The sequence below is a fragment of the Sorex fumeus genome, unplaced genomic scaffold, assembly GCF_029834395.1.
Source record: "Sorex fumeus unplaced genomic scaffold, SorFum_2.1 ptg000058l, whole genome shotgun sequence".
Lineage (NCBI taxonomy): Eukaryota > Metazoa > Chordata > Mammalia > Eulipotyphla > Soricidae > Sorex > Sorex fumeus.
Genome location: NW_026606115.1, coordinates 24812938 through 24830865, shown reverse-complemented (window position 1 = coordinate 24830865; position 17928 = coordinate 24812938). Strand labels below are relative to the sequence as shown.

General features: G+C 43.4%; 2 protein-coding genes across 2 annotated transcripts in view; one reads left to right on the top strand and one right to left on the bottom strand.

Moving 5' to 3' along the window:
• TMEM255A (transmembrane protein 255A) overlaps nt 1-5236 on the top strand; it is a 68003-nt gene extending 62767 nt beyond the window's left edge. Inside the window, exon 10 of the mRNA XM_056125643.1 lies at nt 2928-5236. Within this exon, the coding sequence (XP_055981618.1) occupies nt 2928-3086 (159 nt within the window). The 3' untranslated portion in view covers nt 3087-5236. The remainder of the gene's footprint in view (nt 1-2927) is intronic.
• Nucleotides 5237-5581: 345 nt separating this feature from the next.
• On the bottom strand, nt 5582-13888 carry ZBTB33 (zinc finger and BTB domain containing 33). Its single transcript, XM_056125673.1, has 2 exons — nt 13871-13888; nt 5582-10737 (listed from the first exon to the last, which is right to left on the bottom strand). Exon 2 carries the CDS (start codon nt 10733-10735, stop codon nt 8732-8734), a length of 2004 nt encoding a protein of 667 aa, XP_055981648.1. The 5' UTR covers nt 10736-10737; nt 13871-13888; the 3' UTR covers nt 5582-8731.
• Between the last annotated feature and the right edge of the window lie 4040 nt (nt 13889-17928).

Below are 17928 nucleotides of genomic sequence, written 5' to 3'. Positions count from 1 at the left end.
TGCATGAGCCAGGAGTAACTCCTGTGCATCACTGGGTGTGACCCAAAAAGCAAGCACTGTAGCACTGTCCTCCCGCTGTTCATTGATTTGCTCGAGTGGGCACCAGTAACGCCTCCATTGTGAGCCGACTTGTTACTGTTTTTGGCATACTGAATATGCAGCGGGGGAGCTTGCTCGGCTCTGCCGTGTGGGTGGGATACTCTCGGTAGCTTGCCAGGCTCTCCAAGAGGGATGGAGGAATAGAACCCGAGTCGGCCATGTGCAAGGCAAATGCCCTACCGGCTGTGCTATTGCTCCAGCCCAAAATGCAAAAAGAGAAAAAAAAAGATGGGAAAAGACGAGTGTGTCCTGAGAGGGTGTCGTCCTCTTTTTAGCATTTTTGACCTACAGGCACACCAGCTTCTAAGCAGCAGCCAGCCTGGACAGTTCCTGCTGATGGGTCCCAGCAGGAGGCCATTTAGATGTTTTCCAAGAAGCTTTGCATGCTTTGTGGTGTACATGGATTCAAAGCTCCCTTCTTTGGGGCTGCCTGTCCTATTAGGAAAGTCGACTCTCAGGCAGGAACCAAAAAGCACCCAGCCAGCTCCCCAGCTGCAACAAAGCCAAAGCCTTCCCAAGGTGCCTGTCTGTTGCTAGGAAACCACATGCTGGTACTGTGGGCCTTTCTTTCTCCAAACCTCAAGGGTTTGTGGACAGCAGCCAGTTTGCATTTTAGCTCCGCCAGGAGCCCTTCAATGTTCCTGAAGTCTCCCAGCATCGTCCTTGGGAAGGAAGAAGCATCCCCCTCCCTCCCCATAGTACCTCCCCAATGTAACAGAGAAATGAAAACCTGAAGGCCATTGCACACCCACCTTTTATTGTCCCCTAGTGTAATTGCCATCCCAGCCAGCTGCGGCCCACAAACCTTTCAAGGTCTCTCCGGAAAGAAGTGCCTAGAGTTGCCCCAGCAGGGAACCTGGCCCTCTCTTTGGGGGCTCGGAAACATGGAAAACAGTCACGGGGGTCTGTCTCAGCACCCTGCTTCCTCACAGAGAGATTTCGAGGCGAGGTTCTGCTCTCTAATGAAAAGATGAGCATTCTTAATTGAACGACAGAAGTCAACAGAGAGAATAAGGAGAGTTTGGTGGAAGGCAGAGTGGAAAATTTGGAAATCATGATAGTGATGTATCTAAGGAAAGTCTATGTTCCTGGCAGGATGAGGTAAAAGGAGATTTTAAGAAATTCTGGCTGGAACTCCCTGCCTCAAATTGTTTGGCCTTTCGAGGCTCTTCAGGCTCTCTGACATTTTCATTCAGTCACTCAGGGAGAAATAATGGTTAGGGGAGTGGAGCAGGGCCGAATGCAGGGGGGATGGCAGCTATATTGTCTTCACGGTCTTAAAATGTGAGGTAAAGGACAGATATTTTGGTGTCTCAAGCCAGACCTAGAAACTTGGATATTGTGTCCCCCAGAACCCCCAAAGTCAGGACTAGAGATAAGCAGAATCAGCCATCTGGTCTCTGACTTCAGAAACCTCATATGAAGGCTGCCCAGCGCTTGGAAACTTGATATGATCTTCTCAGACCCTGGGTAACAGAACAAAGTAAAGGTGGGATCTCCCCAAATAGCACTAGGAGTCTTTTTTCCGATTATGGATACTAACTCCTCTTCATGCTGAGACCTTGAAAATGGCCATTCTCTGAGAGCCTAAAATTGGCCTCTTGCTTCTTGCCGTCCTTTTAGCCCCCTCTGACCTTCAGGCCTCAGCCACACTCCCCGCCTGGAGCAAGGCAGTGGTACCCACAAAGTGTGTCGGATTGAGAATCAGTCAATCTCAAGTCCTTCTCACATTGTAGTTGCCCATTCATCAGACACCCACACTCCTGTTCTGAACTGGATGGAAGTGGAGGATGAAAAACAAAGGCCAAGCTCCTGGTGCAGGGATATTTTGAGGGTGTCTGGCACACCTGGGATAGGCAAAGAGAAGCAGCAGGTGACCCTGAACATGCCAGTTCACTGGTTGTTTTAAAACTCCTCATCCTCTTCCTTCCTCAAGAAAACCCAAGTTAGACAACACAAAGTCAAATGGAATCCTCCGTGTTAGCAACCTGGTGAGTTGCTCCTCCTTCCACACTATTGGCCTCACCGCCTCCATACTTTGGATTCTCTTTGCTCTCCTACCTACCGGCCCTTGAGCACTGAAGACGGAACATAAATAGTCGGGCTTTGAGTGAAGAGGCTCCGGATCCATCCAATGCCATATAACTTCCCTGGCCTCAATTTTGGTTTCTGACATGGACTCCTCATGGCAATAGTTCCTTATAGCTGAGATTTGCCCAGTTTTAATGGCTTACCCTCAGTGAATATCAAGGCCCAAATGACCTTAATGGAGACTAGCTGGAATGCTGTTCCATAGCTCTAGGGAAAACCACCGAATTATAGGTAGGGAATGATACCGAATTATTGAAGGCTTAAATGTTAGGTGTGGGCAATGGATTTGAGAGACTAGAATGAAAGAGGAGCAAACAAATTTGGGATGGGGGAACTGGCTGTTGGGGGGGGGGTCCAGGGTAAGAAAAGATTTGAATAGACTCTTTCCACCTGAGCTCTGCAGCCTGAGCAAATTAGAGACCATGGGAGCCACTTAGTTTCATGCCCCTCATGAACACTGTGAGAATATGTGGAATTCAGTTTTACACGTTGATTGTGAGATACTGCAACTCCGCACTCTAAAGTAGCATTGTTGGCCCAGAGAGATAGTACAGGGGATAAGGTGCTTGCTTTGCATCCCACCAGCCTGGGTTTGAATCCTCAGCACTGTATATAGTTCCCCAAACCCCACCAGGGGCCATTCCTGAGCACAGTGCCAGGGATAGCTCCTGAGAACCAGTGGGTGAGGCCACAAGAGTCCTAAATAAACTAATATTGTTTCCTTTTTATTCATGCAGCATTCCGGTACCTTCCCGTCCTCCCCTCCCTCTGGACTTTCTGATGAGCCTCAGTCTGCCTCTCCTTCACCCAGCTACATGTGGTCCTCAAGCGCCCCACCCCGTTATTCTCCCCCCTACTATCCTCCTTTTGAGAAGCCCCCGCCATACAGCCCCTAAAGAGGAATTTCTGCCAGCTATTACGATTATCTTATCGTGGCTTTTGTATTTCTGCTTTAGTGAAAGTGTGTAGGGAACAAAATGTCAAGTGAGATTCTTAGGCATTGTTTCAAGTTGGATAACAAACCTCCTGGGATAGGGATAGGGGTGAATTTATTCAAGATCAGGATGGAGCAGGGCTAGATGAAACCCCACATTTCCAAGATGGGCAGAGCACACTTTCCAAACCAGGTGAGGCATTCAGCCCAGCAAGAAACTTGTTTTATGATTGGATTTGTATTACCTGCAGTCACACAGCTGTCTGTGCTCAGAAGCCTGGCTTCCATCTATTTCACTTCGTGTAAATGGGGTATCATCCTTAGACCTGTGGTCCCCAAACCCTTGGTCCCCTAGCACCTTAGTTGGCTTATAGGCACTATCTCGCCCTACCACCAAAGTCAGTTCCTAAGGAAAAATTCCCAGATGGTGTGGTAATACAGTAGTTCCAATACACAGAGTTCTGGCTAAGATTTTCTTTGCTTATGTCTGGATGTGGAAAAATGCTACCCATCTTAGTCCTTTCTTCTGAGTATTGTAAAAATGGCTGCTGTGATCATTCCCCTCTGCTTTTATTATCAGTACCTCCCAAAGGGAAAAGTGCAATATCCCCTCAAATAGTGGGGAACAAGACTGATGATTCAGGAAGCACTGAAATGCACAGAGTGTATGTGGGGTGTAGAAAGTCATCTGAGAGGAGACGGTGATTCTACTCTATGTTCCAGTATTACACAATACAGTTGCTACAGGAGACAGAAATAGTTCAGTTAAAATTCAGAGTTTAAAAAATTGCTAGATTAGTTTCCTGGATTGGGAGAGGAATTGTTACTAATCTTTGTGACTATTTAATCTTAAATATTATGCTTCAAACCCAGCAAAATGCACGTGCCCGGCAACCCACCCCACAAGAATCATCTGTATTTTAGTGCCACTGCTCTTACTGGTCCTTTTGTTTCTGTTGTGACCAATCATGACTGCCTCCATCCAAGATTATGAAAAGTGTTACAATGCCGCTTCAAGTCTGCAACACAAACCTCAACCTGTAGCCAACTGGACAAATTCCTAGGTGTTAGTGTAGATTTAAAATTCATCTCACACATTGTGGTAGGTACAGTTATTTCGGTTTGACATAGCTTTAAATCCACCAACCTGATAATTTTAACTTTGGGCCCCAGGCTCTCACTTCAGAAGAACCCTTCCATTACCTTTTCATTGCAATCTGACTTTAACCTGAGAATTCATGGTTTCAAGAACGCTAGATAAACGGGCCACTTACACAGTATAAAACTAAAGGGGCTATAGGAGGGTGCCTCATTTGTTCTGCAAACACAGAACACGTACTGGAAAAATTTCCAGCCAATTTCACTACCTCCTGACCTGATGGACTGGAGGTAGCAGGCAAATGCTGGTGCTCCCATCTATCTTGTAGACACACAGTTAACCACAAATTTCCAAGGCACGAGGGGTGCACACATAGTTCACCAGGAAAATTTGCAAAAATTCAACTTAACTTTGAGCCTCACGGATGTTATCTCATCTGGATTTCAAATTTGAAAAACTAGAATCCTTCTGAGGTATATAAAAGCACGATTATTTTCTACAGTTCTGAGCATATTAAAATTCTATTGGATTTCAAAAAAGGGAGTAATAACCAATTGACTTACTATACAAACAGGAACTTGTAATACTCAATGAAGTTTTTTGCTGTTTACACTTTACCTTTTGCTTTAGTGTGTATGAGTATTTAATTTTCTAAAAGGCACCATTACACAGTATATCCGACATTTATCACATTTCTTAAAAATGTTAAGATTCTACAACTCATTTCTATGTATTTTTCTTACTTTACATAACTTGAAACAGTATAGATTTTGTAACACTTAATTTGAGCAGCTTCTTTTTTTATTCTATTGAATTCTATAAAGTGCATGCTACCTTTAAAAAATTAATATTTGCGGCTTTACTCTTTTGCAAAACATTTGCTGTAATGAAGGAATTTGTATTTCCAATTATGTATCTCGACTGCTTTTTTAATATTTACTGCTCTCTTCCTAATTCTGCTTTAAAGTATTGAACTGGGCATGAAACATTAAAGTATTAATCCAGAACCTGTATCAACTGGATGTTGCTTAAAATCTGTATCACTGCCATGTTGGAAACCCAGACTGCTTTTGTGATGTTTCAAATTAATAAAACTATCCTTCTCCTTATCCACTTACATATGTCTTCATGGAATCTAAAAACATATCACAAATACTCACACAACTGACAATCGCTGACTCACTTTAAACTATCATGGTTCAAGATAAAACATGGCTGTGACTAACCAGCCTATTTAAAAAAATGGGCAACTGTCATACTGTCGTTATCTCCTGCGACAACAGAAACCAGAAAATCTCCAGTTCTATAGGCAGTTTTAAGAGACCATTTTGTTTTTAAAAAGAGGCACTCAGATAGCAGAATTTTAACATTTTATTTTTGCCATAAGAAGCTCTATGAACTAATACCAGGCAATGGTTAATGAAAAGAAGAACAAAGTCATGACAGGGTTGGAAAGATTGTACAAGTCTGGACAGTAACAGTATTGAGTGAAAATGACAAGGTTTCATCATTGACAGAGGTGAGGTAAGGAAGCCAGTGCTGTTGAATTGAGGGTCAATCTCAGTTCAATTCTGCAAGTTTTGGTAACATAACATACCTTGATCATTTTTTTGCCATTCCTTTTCTCTTTTTGGTATGATGGAAAACAGCCATATTCATTTTCCCTGGCAAGCTATATTGGGGGATGTGGGGTGATTAGCATCAAAATGAGAATGATCTTAAAGTTTAAAATCTTAAAGTTTAAAATCTTAAAGTTAACTTTGCACAAATTGCTATGGTGTTTCAAAAAAAGCCTTTGCTTAGTCTGAGTCTTTTTTTGTCATTTCTTTGAACAAATTGCTATTTCAAACAGCTCCTATCCAGAAGTATTTACACACGGGTAAATTTGAAGCCAACTTCAAAAAGAAAAAAGATGTCTCACAGCCAGAAAAAAAAATGTGTATATAATAGGATTAAAATCCCTGGGCCAGGAAAATGGTCCAAAGTGCTGGAACACGTACTTCTGATACGCAGGAGCCGTGTGTTCCACCCCAGCACTGCGTGGTCCCTCTGCACTGACAGGTTATGACCCAAAGCAGAACAAAATATTAGGAAAACTCCATGGTTAGGTTTTCAACAGCATCTTACTACAGCTTTTCAACCCAACGAACACTGGGAGTAGGGGGTTTTCCACAAGGAGTATTCCACATGAATTTCATGCTTTGGATGTAAAAAACATCTAGGAAAAACTGAAGACTCTAACATACATGCAAGTAAGAGTCTTCTGGCAAAAATACAATTAATATTCCAGTTTGTCTACTCCCTCCCCAACTCCAGAAGACACAGTCAGTAGGCACATAATTTAAATTTCAGTTTCAGAATTCACGTAGAGCACAGCAGCAGCAAAGAATTCTATCCACGTTGTTCAGGACGGATAGTCTTCCATTACAGGATTCATTCCTGGTTTGTCCTACTAACCTGGCACTACCAAGTACGAAAGATCTGAGAGCTGTGCTGGCATCAGTATTATTCACACTTGTTGAAGTAATGATGTCTAACTGGTGAAAGAACGTTAATAAATCACGAACAAATTTCCACTTAAAAATGTACAGTCTACTTAGAGTCGAGGGTAATGTTATCAATATCTGCACAGAAAGAGAAAAAGGCATCGTGATTCCAGAGACCAGAGTTTCTTAAGTTCAAAGGTAATTTACATTTTCCAAGGATTAGTTTACACAATGATTTGAAAGTCTAGACTCCTAACAGAAAACAAATAGATGCACATTACTCTAGCTATCAGTAAGCACAGAATTCTATTCTTTTTCTTTCTCCTTGTCATGTTGTAAATACTGATGCCTGATACCAACTCAAGAAACACTGAACAACTATCTTCAAATCTAGCTTACCGTCAGAGTGATGTGTACATGAGAAACCGTGATTAAAGCTTTAAGTTCAAAGGCAAGAGATAGACTATTTTAAAAAATACATAATTGAGAATATCTATGTTGAATTAAGAAATACTTAAGCAAGGTTACAAATGACTAATAGCTATGCACAACAATCTTTTTCAGTATCTATTAATTTCTTCCTTTGCAAAAATCATTTACAGAAATCCAACAATTTAATCTTGTTATAAAAGCTAGGCTATATATTTGTTCCACCTGCTTCCTTCTAGTACTAGCACTTTAATACATTTTGACTTTCCTTTATAAGTGTTTAAATACATGAGGGTCTTTACTGTTCTCAAGATAAATGAGAATCAACCAGCTTGTAATGAATTCTTCAGTTTCTGACTGGTACCATACTGTAGCAATATGCAGATGGAATGGAACATATTTTAGAAGAGTTCAGAATCTAAAAGGCCTTGTTGACAGGAAAATACTAGATCACTGATTTAACTATTTCACATGAAAACTAGATTCTAAATATGAGCATTTAAAAATATATGCCAGTAGCCTCCGCCCAAAATATGTAGGAGTCTCATTTATGGACTCTATCATTTATAAAGATTTATACATAAAGATTTATTTGGTGGCCTTCAGATTGAAAATTTGAAAAACTTTCATAAGTATTTTTAATCATAATGAGCAAAAGGAAATCTCCAATCACTTCTACTCCCTGTCTCTAACATCTGAAAACACAGAATTCAAAACAAATGCGACAGAACTTATTATTGCCTGTCTGCATTACGGAGATTTGTTTTCCATTAATACTTTTGCCCAGAGACCACATCACAAATATATATATATATAATATAATATAATACAGACAACATATTATATTATATGCACACATACACACATACACACATACACACACATACATACAGTAGTTCAGCCATCAGTCTTTTCTGACTTTGGCAATAAAAGCAAGATTCTATTCTAATCATCTAAAACTATTTTCATTCTTCACGTGAGAGACTTGCCTGCACAGCCATTTCAGAGGCGGGGGGAGAGGCAGAAATTTGGACTAGCAGAATACACAACCGAGCGAAGAGTTACTCTGAAATTTTTTAGAACAACTTTAGAAGTTCTTGTTTACTTTTATATGCCATATATAAGACACCACACATATTTATAGTCTCAATATTAAGAAAATTGAGAATTCAGCAGTAAAGTGCTAACACGTAAGGGGAAAGCCGTAGGGTATTCTAGGGTATGCAAATAACTCCAGTTATTTTCAAAGAACATTCAAACTGCTTCAGATTCTTTTTAGGAAACTCTCTCTTCCACACTTTTCTGCTTTTTATTAAATGAGCTGAAAGCTAACTATATAAACAGAGACTGTGTGGGAGAGTTTCTCAATTTCTACTCAAAGCTTTCAGAATATTCAGAATTTTGAAAGTTTCTTTCAGAAAATTTCAGAATTTGCTGCTAAAAATTATCAACAAACAACCCAACTAGACTACCTTCAGATGACACAGCAGACCAGATTAACTCATTTTCCCCTTAAATTGGTTTTCAAGTATTCTGAATCCCCTGCCTCTTAATTAAAACCCAAACTTTCTAATATTGGTATTTTGAAGGAGTTTAGTATGATTCTGGTATTATAAATTCAAACTCGGTACTGCCATCTGTTACATTTTCCTGCTGAATAAAAATATCTTCCCAGGTCATTGGCTTGTTCTGAGGAGTAGATGTAGTTCCTACTGGATTTTCTTTGCCAGCATCGACTTTATATCCAACACTATCATCCTTCATTCCAGGCATGGTGCCTGACCGGTTAGAAAGGTAGGCATACTGTCGGATCTGTAAAGACCTGCATGGATGTAACCGATACAGCTTCGAATCTCCAGAAGGATCTTGACTATGAACTGACTTTATATGTGATGACATAAACTGATAGTTTATGAAAGATTTGCCACAGGCCAAACACTGATACCTTCGCTCCCCTGTGTGATGAATCTCATGCTTTGTGCGATACTCAGCGAGAGGAAATACCTTCTCACAATAACGGCAAGGATACTTCTTCTCCCAAGAATGAATGTTAAAATGCCTCCGCAAGCTTGTCAGACAGACATAAGACCTTTTGCAAACAATACAGATGTAATAGACCCTTCCATCTACAATTAACTCATAGTGATCATCATGCTTTACTTTCATGCGCTTGTTGGCTGTCTCACCAGTGGATGTTTTGGGTAGCTCATTCTCAAGTCTGGCCTCCCCTTCGTCAGGATCATCTTTGACAGGGATCACTATGTCATAGGTATCTTCCCCAATATTTGCGTAAACTTTGCAACCAGTCGACAAGCCTTCAATTTCAGTAGCTGTATCTAAAGTAATGATCTTCTGTCCCTCTGATAGGTGTTTCACTCCTAAACCTGAATCACTGATGTTTCTTGTGATTATATTTGAAATTTTTAAAGAATTGGAAACAGGCTCTTGCAGCAGGGTAGGAAGCTGCATCTTCTGTAACAGTGACCCATCGAAAGGGTTATTTGGCAGGATGCCAGCCTGTGGGACCAAAGATATGTTACTGACCGCTGAATTTGGACTAGAGCTAATAGTGTCATCATCATCATCTATAATTTCCTCCTCCTCTTCTGTGCCCTTACCTCCTGTTAAAGCAGCACTGCTGGGCGGCTGCTGGTTCTGCATAAGTAGATTGATTGAAGGAGACATATGATTCGGAAGTGAAGAACTGACATTTGGTGGTGTAGTAAGTGGTGTCTGATTTAACAGAATTATGTTGGGAGTCAGATGTGTCGGGGCCGAAGGGCCGAGCAATTTTTCACTTCCCTGTGCTGGGCTCAGCGCTGGCGCTGGCGCTGTCGGATTCACAGGAGGAAGTTTCGGAGTAGGTGTGCTATTTGTCAAAGGGGGAGACTTACTGCTTGCAGAAGGTGTGACATCTGAAACTGCAACCAAGTCTGGGCTAGGCTGGACTGGCACCGCTGTGCTGGGATTCGGCAAATTTTCTTTTGCAGGAAGAACCTCAGAGCAGAAAATGATGTCGTCGTCGTCTTCATCAGAATCAGTAACGATGATCTTTTTTGTTTCAAAGTCCTCAGCAGATAAGGAAAAAGATTCTGTTATAATAGGCATTATAGTGGCCCCATTTTCTTGGGCTTCATCTTTTGATTTTTGTACGTCAGAGTTCTTGTCACTCGAACCAGGTGATAAGGTTTCTGCATTACCCACCTGAGCCGTGCCCGAGATGCTCTTAACCTGTGACAGTGGAACACCAAGCTCTGCTATAAACTTCACTCCTAACAGCTGCCCAGATTTAATTAACTCATCCAGCAAATCTGACCGAACACGCACAATTTTAGAACTATACATGTAATTAAGAATTTCTGCAAAGATCTCAGCTCTTATAAAGCTCAGTTCAACAACTTGCCCAGCCACTGAGAAGAGCTGGTGGAAGTAAGTACTCGAAGCTGAAAGCACATTCCTGTGGGCCCGGAACTTTCGGTCTTCCACAATAACGGTCACATCACAGAAGAGCCCATGGCTGCGCTGCTCGTTCAAGGCGTTCAGCAGACTGCTCGAGTACTGAATGTCTGTAGCAGAAATCAGTTTTCTACTCTCCATGCCTGGGAAAGAAAAGGAAGGAGGAGGGGTGGGAGATGAAGGAAGAAAAACAAAAGCATTTTATCGTTCACAACCGAAAGTCCAGCAGCACTACACAGTTCGGGCATCATGATTTACAATATAGATAATGGCAAGGTTTCCTACAAAAACATTTCAACACCTCACCCTCCACCAGAATCAGCTTCCCTCCACCATGCCCCAGTGTCATTGCCTCTTAACCCCCGCTCTCAGTCCTATCCCATACTCTCTGATATGCTTCCTATTACACACCAATTCTCAACTTCCATTGTTTTTGAGGACTTGTTATTTCTTTACTATGATCTCCCTTATTTGTGTGGTATATAAAGTTCTTTCAAGTTTTAAATGTTGTTTGGTTATACATATTTTGGGATTTTATACAAATTGTCCACGATGGGTAATGACCATGCGTCAAAATCTCATGACTTCCCCCTAAGAGAAGACAGACACATCTGAAACTGATAGGCAGATCTGAACATTACATAATTGCTTCCCTGCATCGCAGATACACACCATGCTACACTGCTACGCAGTTTTGTAAATAGAGTTCATATTTCGTAGCTCCAATTTTGGATTTTCTCCTCAAGAAGAATTAAGAAACGGGATTAAGAAGATGGACAAAGGGCTGGAGTTCATGGTTTGCATGCAAGAGACCTGGATTCTATCTCCAGCACGCCCTGGTCTCCCTAACCCTTCCAGGAATGACCTATGAGCCTTTGCCAGGAGCAGACCCTTGAATGCTGCTGGGTATGGTCCCCAAACCAAAAATTAAAAAACAGAGAAGACTTAATAATTCATTTTCTGTGGAATTCATGCCTGCTTCAGTCAGCTTAATCAGTGGCTGAATAAGTAGCAGTACTCCTACATTTAAAAAAACAATTCATTTTTCCTTTGCTGTTATTGTTGACCACATGGTTGGAGTGGCTTTTATTTTGTCTAAAAACTTAAATACGGGCAGAGGTAGGGTACTTGCCTTGCATATGTATGTGAGGATCTGGGTTCAATTTCTGGAACATTGCCCCACCCACCCAGCTCGCGCGCGCACGCGCGCGCGCGCGCACACACACACACATGCGTGTGCGCACAGGCGCATTCTAAAGAAAAAAATTTGATTGTGAAAACTCAGGCATTATTTCCCATGTAAATGAATTTACATGTGAGAAAAGCTTGGGTACAAAACTAAGTCCAAAATATATACTCCTAAATTTCAACTTATCTTTAAGAACTTATTCCAGTTATTCCCTGCTGCCAATGACTGAATGGTTATTTACAAATACTAGCAATTAATACCTCTAAACTTACCACTCTTTTTCTGTTCTTATTCACACCGGGGTGATTGAGGTAGATAAAACTATGAACACCTTTCACACCTTCTCCTTTTTCCTCTTTTCTCCTTGTCCCTTCCCTGCAATGCTTCTACCTCTGCCTGCACACGCTCCAGAGGGAGGTTAAAAATTTGAGTGCCAAGTGAAGTAAACAGATGTTGTTCTGAAGAAATCAATCAAAGGAAAGTTGATAATTTCTTAATGCTTATTCACAAGAAAATGTGAAATATTTCCAAGCTACGCATTGATAGGAAACCGCCTATACAACGACTGAGTGACTGAGGATGAAAATGTAAACTCAGCTGGAATATAGCAGACATAAAGGGAGGAGGCGTGCGCCGGTGTAGTATCTGCAAAACGTTGTTTTGCCCTTCACAATAATGCTTGTGAGGGAGGGGGAAACAAGCAATTTGCTACATTTAGGCTATATGCTGAGTACTTTCCTTTCTTTCTTTCTTTCTTTTTTTTTTTTTTTTTTGCAAATAAGCACTGACTGCTAACATCCTTTCCCGTTCAAATTACTGAAAGAGTACCACTAGCGCAACGCTTAGATTATACATACACACGAGGATGGCTGGGCGACTCAAATACCCTGAACCTGTTTCCAAAGGCTAGCTTTAAAATCCAGAGGTAGGGAGAAATCAGGAATTTCAAACAGCCACGGTGGCAAGGAGTCCCTCCTCACCAGTCACCCACTCCCTGAATGCCAGATTGCCATAAAGATACACATCAGAATTGGTGACCTTTGACCAGAGAACCAGCCGCCCACCCCTTATTCCCGAAATCGGGGGATTTCGACAGATGCCACTTTGCAATGGGAGGGCTAGGTGCTTGGAATAGGACCCTCCAGATTGGGGTGCTTGCAATGAGGATTTTCCAAAGGGCGACGGCATCCCTCGGGTTTGGTTTCATTTTGTTTGGGTTCTCTCCTCCTCCTCCTCCTCCTCCTCCTCCTCCTCCTCCTCCTCCTCCTCCTCCTCCTCCTCCTCCGAGTGGGCCCCGAAACAGCACCCACTGCCGGCGCTGCGACCTAGCAGTGCCCCGGCCATTCTGCTGCCTGGTGAACCAGTTCCCGAGTCGCGGGCAGGTGAAGGTGGCAACAGGGGTACATGCCACAAGCCAGCCAGGGCATCAAATCGACACGCGGCTCCCTGCAGTAGCGGCACCCCATCTTCCATCCCCACCCCCTATCTTCCCCCATTTACACCACCGGCTGCCCGCGCGCTGGTTCTGCAGTCCGATGGACGCGGAAATACGCAGTTTTCTGCCAACTCGGGTGGGGGTATGCAGAGCAGAGCGAGGACTCACCGGGGTGGGGGGAAGTGGAAGGTGGCGAAGGGGAAGATGGGGTACGGGGAGGAGAGGAGGCCAAGCGGGCGGCATTGTTATGCCCCGGGAAGGGGACGGAGGAGAGGGTGGGCCGAGAGACACGCTCTAAGTGCAAGTCGTGGGGGGCGGGAGCGTGAGGAGAGAAAGGGGGGCACAGAGAGGCCAGCGGCGGGCGAAGGGAAAGCCAAGTGGGTGTCGGCGAGGGGGTTCCCCCCCACCGCCCCCTTGTCGGGCCTACCCCGAGCCCCCTCGGCAGCCTCGGGGTTCCGGACGCCGGCGCGGCCCACCGGGCTCGTCCTCTCCTTCCCTCCCGGGCCCACACAAAGAAAAGGGCCGGCGGAGCGGAGCCGCAGCCGCCGCCGCTTCCTGGTTCAAATGAGGCAAACGCCACAGCCGGTGCGGCCCAGGCGCCCAGCGAGCGGGCGCGCTTCCCCGGCTCCCCCGGAGCTCGCCCGGGCCCTACCTGCCGCCCGACGCCGCCGCCTCTCCGGCTCGGGCAGCGCGGAACGGGGCGAGTCCACGAAGCACGAGCGGCCGGACTCCACGGCTCGTTGGCTCTGGCTTTAAACGTCGCTCCAGTCCCGGCCGACGTCGACGCGGCCGCCGTCTCCAGCCGCCGCTGCCGCTACTGCCGCCCGGCGCCGCCGCCGACCGTGGGCTACTGCGCGGGGGCGGAGCGCTGGGGGCGGAGGCGTTCTGCTCGCCAGAGTGAGGCTCGGCTCTTTCCGGAAGGACTTCGGTGCCCTCCTGCGCCTTCGGCTCTTTCCGCCAAGGGGCGGGGCCAGACTGGGGAGCTCGTGGAGGGCTCAGTCCTTTTCCGGAGGGCGAAAGGGTGGGAAAAAAAACGGGAAAGCCGGGGCTTAGGCTGCGGCCGCTGAAGGCAGGGGGAGGGAAACTTCTAGTTCTTGTCTAACTTCGCCGGGTGCCTTGCCGGCGTCAACACTTGTAGAGGCTACGGGTTTCGTTTCTTTTGCAAGCTAAATGTTGCCTGACTCGCCTGTTTTGTTCGTCAGACCACTTTGAAAAAGAAATCTGAGTAAAATCCAGCACAAAGCGTCTGCTCATTCAGATAACCACATTCCACTTTTTTTCCCTACTAAGTATTTTTTAATTGAATCACCGGGAGATATACAGTCATAAATTTGGTCACGATTGAGTTTTAGTCATACAGTGTTCTGAAAACCGTCCCTTTGCCAGTGCACATTGCCCATCACTAATGTTCCCAGTTTTCCTCCTGCCCATGCCGCCCCTTGCCTGGGCAGCCTGTGTCTGTGGCAGACACTTTTCTTCTCTCTCTCCTCCTTTCAGGCAGTGTGGTTTTCAATACTGTTATTGAGAGGGCATCATGAATATCATTTTACCTCCTTTCAACACTCAGTTTTTGTCCAGAGTGATCATTTCTAACGATCATTGTCTCAATGGTCCCTTCTCTATCCTAACTGTCCCCTCCTCCTTTGCGGCAAGATTCCTACTGTGAGTCAGTCCTCCTAATCCTTGTTTCTACTGACTTTGGTTATTATTCACATACTATCTTTATATGTATGGTATATTATAGATCCCTTATATGTTTGTCCCCCTTCCTCTGGTTCATTTCACTCAGCATAATGCTCTCCAAATCCATCCACGTATAAGAAAATTTTATGACTTTATTTTTCCTAACAGATGCATAGTTTCTTTATCATAATTTTTGTTTCATTTTTTAATCATAGATCTTTATCATAGATTCTTTAGTCAATGGACTGTTCTTGGGCACTTGGGTTGTTTACAAATTCTGGCTATGGTGAATAGTGCTGCAATGAGCATAAGAGTGCAGATGGCTTTTCTGCATTAGGTTTTTGGGACATTAGGATATATTCCTTGGAGCCGAATTGCTGGATCATATGGAAGCTCAATTTCTAGGTTTTTGAGGAATGTCTATTTTTCTTTTTCAGAAAGTGTTGTTTTACAGAAAGTGGTGTTGGGGAAAATAATCACTACATGCAAACAAAATTAATAACCTCAGACCTCTCTGTAGCACCATGCACAAAAAATCAAATAAAAATGGATTAAAGACCTCGATAACACATCTGAATCCATAAGGTACATAGAGGGAAAAGTATGCAGAACTCTCCATGACATTGAAGTTTAAGGCATCTTTAAGGATGAAACATCACTAATCAAGCAAATGGAACCAACGATAATAAATGGGACTATATTAAACTAAGAAGCTCCTGCACTTCAAAGGAAATGATGACCAGAATACAAAGACAGCCCACTGAATGGGAAAAAATATTTACCCAACACTTAACTGATAAGGGGCTAATATTGAAGATGTATATGGCACTGGTAGAACTTTACAAGAAAAAAAACATATAACTCCATCAAAAAATAGGAAAAGAGATAAACAGAAATTTCTTCAAAGAAGAATACAAATAGCGAAAAGGCACACAAAAAAGTGCTCTACCTCACTGATTATCAGGGAGATGCAAATTAAAAACATCAATGAGATAACACCACAAAAACTGTCACACATCAAAAAGTACAACCACTGGCATAGAGGATGTGAAGAGAAAGGGACTCTCATTCACTTCTGGTGGGAATGTCAATTGGTCCAGCCTTTATGGAAAACAATACAGACATTCCTAAAATCTTCAGATACAAAAAGGAGGAAAAGCGGGTCTTTTCCTTTTGAAAGAGCTCAAGAGATAGGTACACAATGATCCAAATTATTTGTGGAAGGACTAGAGCAAAAGGAAGGGACAGCTAACTGAATGTCTTTCAGCTGTGTCTTGAAAGGAGATTACTATGAGCAGATATGTTCGTTATTATCTTCTGTGATAATTGTCCCGGGGCTCATATGTATGTGCAAAGCACATGATCGACCCCATGGCCAAATTTATTATTTGTATTTAGGTAGCATTTCGTCCTGATAGGGCTTTAATATCTGTAATATAGTAGGTGTTCAGTTGTTATTGCATGAATTGATATGTGTCTGAGTTTTGCTTCTTTAAACATGTAATAGTGGGGGCTGGAGCAATAGCACAGTGGATTGGGCCTTTGCTCTGCACGTGGCCTGCATCCCATATGGTCCCCTGAACACTACCAGAAGTAATTCCTGAGTGCAGAGCCAGGAGTAACCCCTGTGCATCACCGGGTGTGACCCAAAAAGCAAAATAAATAAATAAATTAAATTAAATTAAAAAGTAATAGTAATACAATACTGAGAACTGTGATGAATAAACTAGTAGGGGGTTGTTTTGAGAGCCACATACTTTTCTTTAGTCTTATTAATGATTTTAATCCTAGCACAGCGGTAGGGCGTTCGCCTTACAAGTGGCCAACATGGCCGACCCAGGTTCGATTTCTCCGCCCCTCTCGGAGAGCCCAGCAAGCTACCGAGAGTATTCGATATGCCAGACACAGTAACAACAAAGTCTCCAATGGAGACGTTACTGGGCCCGCTCGAGCAAATCGACGATCAACGGGAGAGCCTTTACCTTTACCTTTTAATAATGAACCAGACTATAAGTCTTTTTACTTAAACAATGAAGGTCATTGACTACCTTTATTTCCTTTACATTTTTTTTTTTTGGTATAAGATATCATCGCATGGGTTTCCAAACACTTCCTTGCTGAAGAAATTGTCTTTCCATCTCAGGATAAAAATAGATCTCTTATTTATTTCAACAGGCCCTCCCGTTGTTCATCGATTTGCTCGAGCGGGCCCAGTAACGTCTCCATTGGAGATTTTGTTGTTTGTGTGTTTGGCATATCGAATACATCACGGGTGGCTTGCCAGGCTCTGCCGTGTGGGCGAGATACTCTCGGTAGCTTGCCGGGCTCTCCAAGAGGGGCGGAGGAATCGAACCTGTGGGCTGGAGCAATAGCACAGCGGTAGGGTGTTTGCCTTGCACGCAGCGAACATAGCCGACCTGAGTTCGATTCCTCTGCCCCTCTCGGAGAGCCCAGCAAGCTACCGAGAGTATCTCGCCCACACGGCAGAGCCTGGCAAGCCACCCGTGATGTATTCGATATGCCAAACAGTAACAACTAAGTCTCCAATGGAGACGTTACTGGGCCCGCTCGAGCAAATCGATGAACAACGGGAGGACCTTTACCTTACCTTACCTTTACATTCTCCTCAAGAATTGCAAATCACAGGGTAAAACATCAAAGTTGTGGGCAACAGTGGCATTTTTACCCAGAGTAGGAATTTCACAGGACATTCCTTAGGTTCTTCTTTTGTTCTGTGATAAAACAAAGTGTTTGGGAATTATAGTATTTACCTAATTATTTTAATTAGGATTTTAATCATCAAATGTTTTTTGTTTGCTCTAAAGGCATTTCACAGAAAACTGGAATGTGCAGTGAAAGACAAGAAATTAAGAGGAACTAAATACAAAAAGTGAACTATTGTCCTGTCAAATGAGCACTTAAGGAAACCACTTAGCATATTAATGACCATTTACTGAGTTATTCTCCTCTAAACTTGGTAGCAAAGAAATGTTTTAGAAAACTAGGTACACCTTGAATATCCACCAT